The sequence below is a fragment of the Salvia hispanica genome, chromosome 3 (assembly GCF_023119035.1).
Source record: "Salvia hispanica cultivar TCC Black 2014 chromosome 3, UniMelb_Shisp_WGS_1.0, whole genome shotgun sequence".
Classification (NCBI taxonomy): Eukaryota; Viridiplantae; Streptophyta; class Magnoliopsida; order Lamiales; family Lamiaceae; genus Salvia; species Salvia hispanica.
The window spans coordinates 19,374,367-19,389,455 of NC_062967.1; the positions used below are offsets into that span (position 1 = coordinate 19,374,367).

General features: G+C 38.4%; 2 protein-coding genes across 2 annotated transcripts; one reads left to right on the forward strand and one right to left on the reverse strand.

Moving 5' to 3' along the window:
- Window positions 1–4,632: 4,632 nt before the first annotated feature.
- LOC125209529 (protein FAR1-RELATED SEQUENCE 5-like) lies at window positions 4,633–7,400 on the reverse strand. The gene is made up of 3 exons (XM_048109128.1): window positions 7,355–7,400; window positions 6,212–6,974; window positions 4,633–6,049 (listed from the first exon to the last, which is right to left on the reverse strand). Exons 1-3 carry the CDS (start codon window positions 7,398–7,400, stop codon window positions 4,633–4,635), a joined length of 2,226 nt encoding a protein of 741 aa, XP_047965085.1.
- A 942-nt stretch (window positions 7,401–8,342) lies between these two features.
- Window positions 8,343–11,278, forward strand: LOC125209530 (protein FAR1-RELATED SEQUENCE 5-like). The gene is made up of 4 exons (XM_048109129.1): window positions 8,343–8,400; window positions 8,982–9,744; window positions 9,861–10,810; window positions 10,947–11,278. Exons 1-4 carry the CDS (start codon window positions 8,343–8,345, stop codon window positions 11,276–11,278), a joined length of 2,103 nt encoding a protein of 700 aa, XP_047965086.1.
- The last annotated feature ends 3,811 nt before the right edge of the window (window positions 11,279–15,089 follow it).

The window sequence follows — 15,089 nt, forward strand, 5'->3', positions numbered from 1 at the left end:
TATTTACACAATTGATTTGGATTATATGACAGATCTTTGTCTGACAAAATTAGTCTATATATGTGTTAGTGCAAGTAACAAAATAGATAACAGTGTTTACTGTATAGATTAAATGAACTTTTGCTAATTTTAAATTCTGTTTCAAGTGATATTAGTTATAGCAATTATTGATAATTCATACCTAAATCATGACATGATTAGATACTTATCATTCTACTAGTTAAAATGAGGGACCAACAAATAAGATAATTTATGTCATATTGTTATGTTACTTCTTATACATTGCAGTGCAACATTTAAAATAATGCAGTCTTGTTTGTTATAGATTGCAGTGCACCATTTAGGATAATGCATCATCTTGTTGTTTTGCATGCTATATTGCTTTATTTAATGGTATATATTGCTGTATTGCTTGTTATACATTGCAGTGCATCATTTAGAATAATGCATCATCATCTTGCAGTATTTGTTGTTCTATATTGCAGTCCATCATTTATAATAATGTAGTATTGAATTTTTTTTTTTTTTTTTGTAGTTTTGATAAGATTAAACAAGGGTGTGAATGCCCTGCTATTCAGATTAAAGCCAGAAATATTTGGAAATACCATGGAGTATCTAAATGGAAAGCAAAAAAGGGATATAATTGACCTGGGGTTTGGGGCACTTCTGAATTTCAAGTTAAATTTCATACCTCCAAAACTGGGATTCTGGGTTGCATCATACTTCAATCCCATTGCTTGTGGGTTACCTATAGGAGGGCCAGGGACAGAATGCAGGCACATCGACGAAGTTGATGTGCATCTGACGCTTGGCCTTCCTAAAGGAAAAAATCGTATTGAACGGAAACTCCGGAAGCATGATTTGTCGTGGATGGAAGCCGTTGCAAAGTCTCTTAAAAAACCAAGGAAAAATATATATGTTGATGACATTGCCATACTGATGTTGAATGAGGTAGATGGTGGTGACCAATTCAAGAGACTGTTCTTGGTGCTCATGGAATACTGTTTTATAGAGACCCCAGCAGATGGACCTGTTATCCCAAAGATCCTACATATCTTGGATGATTTGTCAATCATCCATGAATACAATTGGTGTGAATACGTCATCAATGTTCTGTTAGATGTGCATAACAGATGGCTGAACTCCTCTAGCAGATACTACACTGGTCCAATAGTTTTCCTTATTGTAAGTGTAACTTTCTTTAAAAAAATTTAAAAAAATGCATATACTAAAGTTTTTTATGCTTCTGTATGTCAGGGATGTTATGTGGACAGGATGATAGTAGGAATAAGAACAGTTGAACGACGTTTTCCATCAATTAACATGTGGGAGTTGGAGGCGTTAAAAGCAAGAGAAGCCCTAGAGATCAATGCTGGTGGATTTGGGCTGGGTTATTATGATGACAGAATGCCACAACAACTTGTTGATGATGACAAAGCATTAATCCGAGCGCAAGAGCAACAAATCTTGGATGAGGTGAATGATATGGCCGGTCCTTCAACTTCAGCAGAAACAAAGCAGCAACACAACGAGGAAATAGAAGCAAGGAAATTTACTGCTGATGTCTATCGTGCTGGAAATCTTTTGGCTGATGGAATATTCAAGTTTGCTGCTACGTTACATGCACCACCAGAGCACATACGTGGAATGAATAGTTTTAAGGTAGCATCTGCAGCGGGGTTGATAATGCTGACTAATGGAAAGAGAGAGATGAGACGGATGAAAACAAAAGATCAAGTTGAAACACTTGCTCAAAATTTGGATGACGAGGATCTGCAGAATCCTGACTGGCTGGCAGCAATCGAAAAAATGATGAGTGCTCTAGATAAAAAAATTGAATTGGAAAATTATATGCCTAATTGGAATCTGTTTGATGATGATGACAGTCAAGTAAGTTTTTCTTATTGATAACAATATGTGGTTTATATATATTGTATTTGAAATTTCACTACACTTTTGCAATTGGAGATTGTTCATAATGATGGTTTTATGGATATGCAGAATGTGCAAGCACAAGGTGGCCAGTCGAGAGGTGAGAAATCACCTGTTGCAGATCAAAGTCGTGGAAAGGAAAAGATGGGTGATGCAACTGAAGCAAGGAAGGAGCCTTCACAGGCTACGTGCCCATCGAGCCCAGCTGCAGCTGCTGCAACAAATGAGCCTTCAAAGGATAAAACTGATAGTACATCGGCTCCTGCAGAGGTATGATATACATTGCATAACACAGTTTGAATTGTTGCAGATTAGTATATTATATATTTCACATTATAATGCATTTGTGTTTGTGGCTATTGTAGAATGTCTGTGAAGAACCTTTGAAGCCTCCACAAGGAGTGAAAACTGCAGCTTCAAAGGACACGCAAAAGGCTGATGCTGCATCAAATGTGAATGATCCTTCCAAAGAAAAGGAGGAACATGTATATAATGCATCTTGCCAAATTATACTATGCATTCTTAAGTTTAATAATTTTAATATTGTTTGCTGTAATTTCCAACAGGGACAAAAAACAATCTACACCCGTAACAAGACAAAACATAAAGTAAGTGATGCGATCAAATCTCCTTATGCTGTGCGTGCAGTTACAATGTCAAACAAACTGACGGGGGATGAGAGGGAACTGTATTTTTGGATGATGAGTACTGAAATCAATGCCACGTACGTTTTCGTATAAAATTGTTTTTAATACCAAGTATTTATTCAATAATTGTACAGAATGATAACATCCTACATTTTGTAACAGGGAGCTGATTGTATTCAACATCAACAACTTCAAAATTACTCATGCTCAACTAATGTCAATGCTGCCATATGCAAGGATCCATGTTGCAGTCATAGATGGGTGGAGTTGTTACTTAAATTTGAATGAAAATTTCAAGTCCCGTACATCACCCAGCAGATTGTTTCTGTCTACTTTCACCTCCGTATGTCTCAAACACTTAATGCATATTAGACTTCTCGTATGGTTGTCCTAATTCTTATTTTCTTTGGCTGCAGAGTGGTACAGTTGTGGACCCAAAGACTGATTGGAGCAATGATCAGACAAAGGAGGTCTTTCATGAAAGAATCATTGATGAGCTCAAGTATATCCAAAACTTCAAATGGGAAAATTACAGTCTGGTAATAAACTATCAATACATTGAACTACAATATGTTTCTTAGTGGAATGCAATTAAATATGCTCATTATTATGCACCAGGTTTTTTTCCCTATATATGCAAACGACCACTACTATGTGGTTTGTTTTGATTTCTTGAAAGCAACAATCAGCGTGATAGATAATGTTAGATCAGAAGAAGCTGATGTTGGGGTTAGATATGGCGACCAAGTCTATAGGCTGGTAAGCAAGCAATGTTATATATGTTATTCTGCAATATACAGTATATAAATATGCAAATATCATCAGCTTGACAATGCTTATTTAATAAATTGCAGATAGATTTCTTTGTCTACACTCTGGAAAAGTATGGTTGTGCTAGCTACGGTCGCATGCTCCAAAAAGCAACTGTGAAGGTTCTAGAAATGAAATGGAGTGCTAAAGAAGACACTACAGATTGTGGCCTGTATGCAATGCGCCATATGGAGACTTATATGGGCATGAAGGTCACTGACTGGAAATGTGATCTGACAAACAAACAATCAAGGCCTCTGCAGCTTCTTCGAGCCAAATATTGTACAGCAATGCTGTATAACAACAACAATAGGGCCTTTAGGTGTGTGTCAAGACTTGCCTCACATCAGTATACAGAGGCAAAAAAGACAAGACCGATTGATGTGGAGAATATGGTAGCGGAGTACAAGAACAAACCATCTTGGCATGCCTCACAATGAAAATAGGGCCTAAGGCTGCTGCAACAATGAAGTTTTGGATGTTTGCCATGAAGTCTTGGATGTTTGAATGAACTTGTGCTGAAACATTTAGTTTTATAGTTTTATTTTGGGGTAGACAATGTAACTGACTTAAATCCATAATTGTTTTGATGGCAGTTACTCATAATATGCTTGCATGCTTCAGATTAAATACAGATCATATTAGTTTCTGGGTGTAACAAAGTGTTTAGGACCTATTTTGATTTGAAATCTGAGATTCAGTTAGAGCAGGGAGTTCTATTGGGAAATTATTGCAGTGTAAATGTCATGACTTTGCATAAAAGAAACTTAAAAGAATCATCTAGTGAATGAAATTAATGGAATTTGAGTGAACATTTCTTTAAAGTCATGTGATGTTTTCCTAGCACTTGAAAGCTAATTATGCTTTGGTTGTAGAGAATACTGACTTTAAGGTTGTGTACCACCTAGCTATACTCTCGTTCTATTAAACTACATCAGAAAGAACAATTGTAACAATAATATGTAAACTGCAACATTGTTGTGGTAACACAGCAATATTCATTGAATAAGACTGCAATATAGTACTGTAAAATTTTGTAATTAAAAAAGATTGAAGTTAGACTATTTAATGGAATAAAAGGCAACTTGGAAACAATAGTATAAAATTAATAGTAATGAAGGAATAGAAAGAAGAAAATAGTGTGTCTGCAATCGTTTCATTAGACTGCAATATATCTACCCTAATACTGCAATATCTTCTGTATAAGACTGCAACCTGATAATGTAAAAATGAACTAACAATTTTATTTTCCCTTTTGTCGACCACAGTTCCTAGAGTCATGGTGACCAAATTCGCCACATTTTTTACACTGACGCAATGGTTTGCTGTTCAACTTTATAGCCTTTTCCTTCGCGGACACCAAACGGCTTTTGGAATCACTTTTCGAACCTTTGGTGGACACAACTGATGGTGGTTGTACTCTAACCACAGCTGGCTTTTCAGCAAAATAGAAATCTTTAACTGGCTTATCCTTGTCTCCTGAAGATGGTTCATGGATTCTTGTCATAAGACTCTTCCCAAGCTCATCAATTCCAGCTGAAAACAAATCAATGATGGCACTATCAGCATCAAATTTTTTCATGTAACTGAAAAATATGTCAGCAACTTTATTCTTTGACTGTTGGTTTGGATCTGATAAAAGTTCAGGATCTGTCAAACATCGAGCTGGTCCACGAATAGCATCAGCTAAGGCAGTCTTCAACCACCTCACATGGAAGTACTTATCAGGTATAACCTTCAAAAACCTGTTCTTGAAAACCAAAAATATATGACTACAAAGAATTCCCTCTCTCCCAAACAATTTGCAAGAACAGGAATACGAATCCTCACTGGTCGTGTAGGTAACAACCCAAGATTTACTATACTTGTCCTTTATTGTGGAGATCTCTAACACATCATCTTTCAACAAACCATCAGTGCTACAATGGTGCAATGCGTCCACTATCTCACGTTGCACTCTCTTGAACATGTGATCAGTGTACTTTGTTGCAGCATGCTTTTCTAATACCAACTGACTGGAGAACGGTGGTATAATAGTTGAATCCATATAATCTAACTTCGAGCTAGAATTTCTCTGTGCAGCCAAGGCATGATCAAAATTCATGATGAACTCAACTAGATTGGAGCGAGGTCTGGTGAATGTTTTATAAAAGCTATTCTCAGACTCGGAAACAGACGTCGTCCTAATAAGAGACCCCATGGGAAAGTCTCTAAAATAGGCAGGGACCCACATCTCTCTATCGTCAAACATTGTTACAAACCACTCGACATGAAGAAGCTCATAACGCTCCATTATCCCCATCCATGAATCTTCAAACTCTTCCGGCTCTAGTACCTCAGACCACACACAAGCACTGATCTCTTTTTTCAACTCTTCATTTTCTAGACATCTCCTTGGAATTTTGTCGGTAAGTTTAAGCATAATGTGCCACATGCACCATCTATGCTTTGTATCCACCAAAACATCACGAATAGCAGCTCTCATACCTCTATCTTGGTCAGTAACAATCATCTTAGGAGCTTGACCCATGGATTCCAAAAAATGCTTGAAGAGCCATGAATAAGATTCTGTGGTCTCATTGGATAAGAGTGCAGCTCCAAATGTGACTGGCTTTCCATGGTTGTCCTTGCCCGTGAAGGGTGAAAATATCATGCAATACCTGTTTCATACATATAAATGGTAGACTGCAATATTAGAGTCCAAAAACTGCAATATAATACACAATAGACTGCAAATATTAGAGTCCTAATCTACAATGTTATCCAAACAGAAACCTAACACATGGAATGCAGAATTTATATATAAACGAACAAGGCATTACCTATTGGTATTGTATGTGGAGTCGAAGGAGACAACATCACCATACAGTTGATAATTCCGCTTAGATATTGCATCGCACCAGAAAAGCGCTTTCAACTCTTTTGAACTCCCAAGCTGATAGTGATATGTGAAATCAGGACATGCCTTCTTTTTCCTCGCCATTTCATCTAACAACATTTGTGCATCAGAACCTTCAACATAAGTTTTCAGACCTTGGACATAATTCCTAAGTTCTGCCACGGTGATTCCAACAGTGTCATAGCCGCCCAAGAACTCATTCAAGAATTTGAATGTCATGGTGGGTCCAATATTGGCTTTCGTGCAGTCCCATATGAATCGCCTGTGTACTTCACCCAACCTACGGTTAATATGCATGTAACGTCTAAACGGAAGTTCAATCATACTATGATTGTGAACTTCCACAAATTCTTGAACAACATACCCCAAAAATCCAGCCTCAAATACATACTTGAGTGATATTCGCGCCCTACATTCACACCTTTTGGATGTGCGTCTACGTTTGGTTATAAAACCCTCTTGTGCATGCATCTCATCCATTTCAATCCCCACCTTCAATCCCTCTCTGTTACAAACAAGATATTGCCACGTAACAACATCTCTAGTAGATTTGATTCCACGTTTACGCACATCGAAACCAGTTTCACGACCATAAGCTTCATAAAAGGCAATACCCTCATCTAATGAATGGAATTTCTTACCAACATAAGGACGGAGTTCGTTGGGGCATGCTGGCACACATGCAACTGGATAAAAAGATAAAACATGAGGCAAATTAGTTCAGATACAATTGACTGCAATAAACGATAAGGTGAACAGCAATGTGATACACATAAACCAACAATTACTACAAACTATACTAAACAGAATCAGAATCACCAGAAACAGAGTATTGCGATGAGATCATAGGTTAATACTCTGCATTATGCTTTATGAAATCGAACATTACTCCTCTACCAATATTGAACAGAAATAGAAACATACTCTACTAAACAAGTATTCATCGAAAACTACTCTTCAAAAAGTATTGAACATAAACAGAAACATAATTTTTCAAACAAAAGATCAATAATCGTCATCACAATTCGTCATCATAATTTTTCCAGCTAAACATGTCGTTACTCACCTTCAGGAAAAACATCCAAATCAAAATTGATGATCGAGTCGCCCATAGATCTTCAGAAACCTATGAAGAGAGACAACGATTTGGAGATTTCTCGGTTCTCAAATTAGGACTGAAATTGAAAATTCGGAATCCAATTGCAGAAAACGAATTGTGGAGAAATTGAATTGCTGAATATGGATCAGAAATTGAAGAGTGAAATTCAGCTTAGTTGTTGATGTTGAGAATCCAATTGCAGAAAACGAAGAGTGAAATTCAGCGTGAAATTGAGAATCTGGATGGAGAATTCATCGATGAATTGAGCGTGACTCTGAATTGATGAAGAAGAATCCAGCGAGCGATGAATTGAGAATTCATTGTCGCGATCAATATCACAATCGTCTAATTTCTGCCGTCTAATTCACAAAACACAATTTAAGGAATAGAGAATTACTATTTTACCCTTTAGAGTTTTAATTGGGTTCAAATTAATTAAAATAAGCTGCCACATGGCAGCTTAATAAGCCTAGGATTTCTAGATCTAAGGGCCTAGAATGGTGGTATGATGTTATATTAAATGGTGTTGTCATTTTAGCACAACCCTATAATATATATATATATGGGTGTACTCATATACTTTTCCTATATTATATGCTTTTTCCTTTTTAATCCCAACCATTCATTCTTATCATCTAATGGCCGAAATTAAGGCCTGATCATGCATTTTTTATTAATTAAAAAAATGGAAAAGGGCTTTTAAGGGAATGACAATGTTGGTGAAATTTTCTCCTCACAGAATATTGCGTCGGTTTTTTAATTCTTCTCCCAGAATTTTTTCTTCTCTTTCATCGTGAAATTAACCTTTCTTCTCTTTCATCTTTCAACGTTAGTTCTTCGTTAAAAATCAAATCGTGCGTTTGTGCGAAACTTGCCTTGGTTGTAATTATCGTATGCAGTTTGTGCGTTTGTGCGTTATTTTTGGGAGTGTTCCTGGAATATTATCGTTAATACAATGGAAGAAGGTGGTTCTTCAACAATGGACGAAGCTTATGATTCAAACATGGACGAAGGTAATTTTTTTAGAGAAGTCATAGTTTTTTGTATTCACGTTTCATTAATTTCCAAATCACACATATTAACGCAAACTTCTTCAACATTCTGTATCTGTTAATTAAATCTAGTTCCATAACTGACGCTAACAAGGAGCATGAGTTTGCTTAAGGGGGTCGCCTAGGGTTTAGAATTGAGTTTGCATGGGCTAGGGTTTAGGGACGGGCGGCTTGGATGTTGTATTATTTGTTAATCTTAATGTTCATTCATTACTGGATAATGTAAAGTTGTGAATAAATAATCCAAGTATTAGTTTGTCTTGTTTATGGTTTAGAAACGTTGATTAATCTAGGGTGTTGTGTTACTAGCTACAAATAATGTAGATTTAGTACTATATAATGTACATTATTAGATAGATAATGCACGTTTTATGTTGCCTGTGTTATGGTTTAGACACGTTAATTAAACTAGGTGTTGTGTTATTAGATACATATAATGTAGATTTAGTTCTGGATAATGTAAATTATTAGATAGATAATGCAAGTTTTATGGTTCATAATGTTTATGTTAGCTGAGTTTTGTTTTTTGTGATTGTGTGCAGTGGTTGTTGTACCTGAGTGTTCGAAAGAGTTGAAGCCTGTGGTTGGCCAGAAGTTCAAATCACTGGATTTTTGTTTCGCGTTCTACGATGTGTATGCCCGGGCTGTTGGTTTTGATACTCACAAATCACAAATGAGGAAAACTGATGGTATAATTACTTGGTATAACGTGGTATGCAACAGGGAAGGCAGCAAGAAGTCGAGCGAGGATGACCAAGCAAATGCACGGTCTGGTTTTTCGTTAAAACGTCGACGTTTATCCAAGCGTTGTGGTTGTAAAGCCAGTATCTCATTCAAGTTCTTCTCCGATGGAGGAGTTTCAGGTTATACTGTCGAGGAGTTTAACGAAGTTCATAACCATTACATGGTTGGGACAGAGCATCAGCAGTTTATGTCAATCAATCGAAAGTTGGACGACGTACATCACCAATTTATCCTTGATTGTTCAAAGGCTAACATAGGTCCCACGCTCACGTTTAATGTGCTGAAGGAAATTCTCGGTGGTTTTCAGCTCGTTGGCTGCAATGTTGGGGATATAAGGAATGCTTCACGAGACATCAAAGCATACGCTCATGGTTTTGACGTACAAATGGTTTTGGATGATATGGCTAGGAAGAAGGAGATGTCCGAAGCATTCACATATGAGTACGAGGTTAATGCTAGCAACCAGCTTGTTGCTTTGTTCTGGTGTGATGGTTTGATGAAGATGAATTACCACATGTTCGGTGATATTGTGGCTTTTGACACCACCTACAACACCAATAGGTATACCTGTCGTGCATTATAACATTTGAATATGTACATTATTGTATGCATTACAATGTATTTTGCATGCATTACATATGTACTTTTCTTGAATTATGTTGGCTTATGTTACGCAGGTATTGTATGATCTTCGCGCCATTCACGGGAAAGGACAATCATGGACGACCAGTGACTTTCGCTGCTGGTTTGGTAAGCAACAAGAAGACAGGCGCTTTTGCATGGCTGTTTAGACATTTTGTCCAATGTATGGGGGTTGCTCCGAAGATGATTGTTACAGATCAAGATTTGGGGATGAGATCGGCTATTGAAGAGATTCTTGTCGGGACTCGCCACAGATGGTGTATGTGGCATATCATGCATAAGTTGGCCAATAAAGTTCCTGGTCGGTTGTTGCGGGACGAAGATTTCAAGAAAGAGTTCAATGCCTGCGTCTGGTCGGATCTGCTTGAACCCGACGAGTTCGAAGAAGAGTGGAATGGAGTACTTGAACGTTACGACCTGGAAGACCATGGTTGGTTGAAGACATTGTACGACTACAGGCAATTATGGATACCTGCATACTTTAGAGATTTCCCGATGGGCTCGATGATTAGGACCACCTCTATTTATGAGTCAGAGAACAACTTCTATAAAAAATTTCTCAAGCCACGCAACAACATTGCCGAATTCTACTTGAATTTCAATCAAGCTGTGGATTTTCAGCGGAATAGTGGAACAAAGCTGGACTACCAAGACGCGACTGCCCTGCCTATATTGGCCACTACTCTGCCTTTCGAGAAACATGCTTCTACTCTGTACACAGATAGTATGTTCAAGAAAATACAAGAGGAGATTGTTGAGGGAAATGACAGATGCCGCGTTTTGGGGTTCTCATCTGCAGACAGTGTTGACACCTACAAACTTGGAGACAGCCTTCGCCATTCCTACTTTGTGAGACATGATAGGACTGACGACTCATATTCTTGTGATTGCAAACTATTCAGTAGGCAGGGCTATCTGTGCAACCATGTCTTCTTTTTGTTCCAGAACAATGAAGTAAAAAAGATTCTGGATAACTACTGTGCAAGTAGATGGATGAAGACTCCGTTGGTTAAGGCTGTCCATGGACATGTTGATGAGAATTTACCTACACAGTCCGTTGTTGATGAAAGAAAAAACGTTTCAAAGCAAGGGATCTCACTGTTCTATGGTTTTCTTCGTAGGTGGATTGGAGGAACTTGGTAATTCACTTCAAGCTGGAACTCCTTTGCCATCCGCTTCTGAGAAGAGGCGAATGATCGAACAGTTTTATGGAATGGAAAGGCCGGAAGTCGTCAAGGTCCACCCTCCGAATGTGGTAAAGACGAAGGGGCACGCGAGCAGCTCCGCTAGTCGTCTGATTTCGAAGAGAGAAAAGGCTATCAAGGATGCTACTAGGCCCCTTAGACGGTGTAACGCGTGCGATGAGTTGTGCCATCACGACTCTAGAAATTGTCATATGCTTAAAGAGCTTGAAACGGAGAATGAGCTGCCTAAGGGAAAGAGGAAATCTTGATTAATTTTCATTATAACAACATTATTGTTCTTTGTTTTGCGTTTTATGCTCAGTGTTTAAGTCTATTTCTTCCCACTTTGAACTAGATTGTTTAAATGATTATTCATTATAAAAGTTTTTTTGAGCATTATTGTTATCTATTTGTTACATTAATTGAATTGAGTACTTGTTTCGTTTTCAGAATTATTACAGGAGCCGGTCGTTTGGAGAAACAGTATTTTCTATAATTTGAATAACCTTGCATTACATGCATATTTACATACATTATGCATGTATAAGTGTTACATTATTTGTTATATGCACTGGTATGTCACTTCATTAACATCACGGAAAATTGCATTATAAATCAATTTATTTACATTATTTGTATAGTTATATGCATTGTAGTTTGCACAATGTATAACATTAATATGTTCGATAGTTATGTTATACATTATTCCCTGTATATTGTACATTATTAGGCAATATTTTGTAATTATTAAGTTATCTGAAGCAATTACCAGTTTTGTGGAGCAAACATTTAGTACCTACATATCCAAAACATTCTAAATCACCTAGTTCAGGAGTATCCAAAACATTTAGTACCAAGAAATCGAAAACATTTCAAGATATCCAAAGCATTCGAACCCACAAATTCGATGTTCACCCTTCCCATCATAAAAAAAACATCTAGTTCATATCCAAATAAAAAACCATCTAGTTCACTCGAGCCCATAATTCTCGACCCACTTTTCAAAGCTGAATTTAGGCGGCCTATCCATCCAATGCTTCGTGGCCTGTGTTTGGTTGGTCTCAGTCTTCGAGTGGTGTGGAGAAGTTAGCAGCGCCGTCGCAAACTTCATGCGCAACAATTCCAGGCTCTTCGTTCCTTTTGCAGTTAGACCGCAGTCTCAATCCTTCTCCTTCTCTCCAAAGTACGTCTCCATATGCCTCATCACATACACCCTCGTGTCCACGGTGCCACTGTTGTTCCTCCACAGCATTGTCACGACATGCGCACTACATTTTTTTACTTGTGCCGCCATTTTTGAAACCTTGGACTTCGTAAGTGCTGCTGCAAAGAATTTTTTCTACACACCAAAACCAATTGAACATAATGTACAATTTGTGATGTATAATGCACAAAATATGTAGTGTAATGTATATTACCAGAACAGAGGGCGTGTCCCCAGTTTTCTCTCCAAATGTCCCGTGTGTCTCAGCCAATGTGTGATCAATGATGTTCATCTTGGAATCACCAAGATCAAAACAGACCACATACTGATGGGACGCCCCCCAAACTGGGAAGAAAAACTGCACAACGGAAGCAGCATTACCACACACTATTCTCTCCAGTACATCTAAGAAACGACTACTCCCTCCGTCCGCGAATAGGAGTCCCAGTTGAGTTGGGTGCGGGTTTTAAGAAAAGTTTGAGTGTAATAATTAAAGTGTGTGATAGTGGAATGTGAGACCCATTTATATTATTATTTGCTTTATTCTTTGGAATAATGAAATCTAACATTAAGAGAGAGAGTGAGAAATGCAATCAAAGTGGATTAAAATTATTGCAGCTTCTAAATTAAGGGAACAATGAGGTCATTTTTTATACTCCCAAGATAAAATGTCTAACCGGGACTCCTAATGGCGGACGGTTGAAAATGGCCAACCGGGACTTCTATTCGCGGACGGAGGGAGTACATTATTTAACTACAACTCACCATTTCATACTTGTCCCACTGATAGCTGCCCGTTCCAATTGTTTCCTCCAACACCCTGGTCCAGAATGTATCGAACTGGAATTCTTCCGTCCATTTGGGTTGTGCGTCCACCATTGACTGAATCTGTAGTTTGTTTGTGTTAGCCGTTACAAACTTTAGATAATTATAGTAACGAGACATAAACATGGAGAGAATGGTGTTCACTCACGCATGGTCTTGTTGAGAAGAAAAGTCTGGAAACTGTCTCCGGCGCCTTGTTCTTTTCCATTGTATTCAGGTAAGAGCTCCATGTGTCGATAACATCGGGGCTCACAGGCTTGAATGGCGCTAATGACTGCATCTCGATCTGCACAGTACTCTTCCAGTTGTCCCAAAAGTAAGAATATCTAAAGTATAAATTTTACCTGTTCTTTTCCGCCGTGCATAGAACCCAGTAATAGAGCTGCTTGTCCACTGTGTGTGGCTTTGCGGTCAGTCTAACTGCTCTCTTGTGGAATGGAGACCGGGTAGCCAGACTTGGCTTCTTCATTCGTCCGGTTGCTTTCTGCAAAAAATTAAAGACACATAACAATCATTTAGTAGATCTATTACTTTAGTCCTTGTATTAACTTCACTATTCGATACCTCATCCGCATCCGACTCCTGTGTGATCTGTTTCACTCTTGCCTTTTTTTTGATCACCAACCTTTCCACCTCCATGTTTTGGATCTACAAGTTGCGGTGGCTCACTTGTTCGCACAACACCAATCACTACGCCCTTACGGGGTGCAGCAGCCTGTATCGTTAAACAAGAAATAATATAACAATTCAATAATGCATGCCATCAAACTAATAATGCAGAAAATGAAGGCTTCCTTTATATACTCAACCTCCTGCCGAATGTCCATCTGTTTGCCCATTGCTGCCTTTGAAGGTCCATCCCTAGCTGGCTGTTTTCTCTTTGCTGCCGGAACCTCAGCGCGTTTCCCTTTAGTTGTCTGGGTTTTTTTCAAAAATAATTAATCAAAATGCACTGAATAATGCATACATATATACATATAATGTACAGAAGTACTGTAAATAATGCAAGTTATGCTTGAGATTATATTATTACACAATGCAAGTTATGATTATTTTTACCTTGACGGTGTCCCCTACGGCTGCACTCTTTGTTTTGTCTTTATTTTTCTCGGCTTTACTCTTTGCCGCTGCATCCACCCTATCCTTCACATCATTGTCACCACTACTTCTAGGCACCTACAAACAAACGAACACAAATGGAAAGCTGTAATATTGTACTAATTAATAACACTTAATCATTTAGTTTCTTAGAACATACCTCAGTCGCTGCTACACTAGAAGTTTTCTCATGCTGGCCACCACCATCTTTTCCTGCTGTGTCCCCACCCTGGTCAGCAGCGCCACCCGGCTCATCTTGTGCAGTATCATCAGTGGTTTTTGTCCCTGAACCACCAGCCCCGTCTGTCGTCTGGGTTTGCTGTGTAGCAAACGGGTCAGGACATTCAAATCCGTCCAGCACAAAAGATGGCCTATCGAAGCCTCTTGCAATCGTCTTCTTCTTGTCGTATGCCGCCATCATTTTTTCCATCTCATCAATCCACTCTTGACTGTACTCCTCTTCATCCTCCCTCGCTTGAGTCAAACGTGTAACGATCTCTTCTTGCTCAACCACATGTTCATTGAAATGACCGGTATGTTGGTTAACACGCTGTGTGCACAGAAAGAATATAACAGGGTTCCTTGGTCCAGCAAATCCACTAGATCACGCGGTCTAGGAACTCGTTGGTCGTCGATAAAATCCTAGTCGTCGGACACACAGAGCACTCTTTCAAAAACCCTCAACCACTTTACTAAACCTAGCATAGGGAAGTATGGATCGATCCCACGGAGATGGATGCGTAACAATCATGTTCAAGGATTTGGACTTGTTTTTGGGGTTGGCTGCTGCCACGCATTTTTCGGGTTGAGGAAAATAAACTTAACTTGGGAATTTAAAATGCTACGCTAACAGCTAGACCTAGGCAAAACAGCAAAAGCATTCACGAAAATTAAACCGAACAATCACTAGATCTAAGAAACTACTCTAATCACCTAGATCTGGGTAACAAACT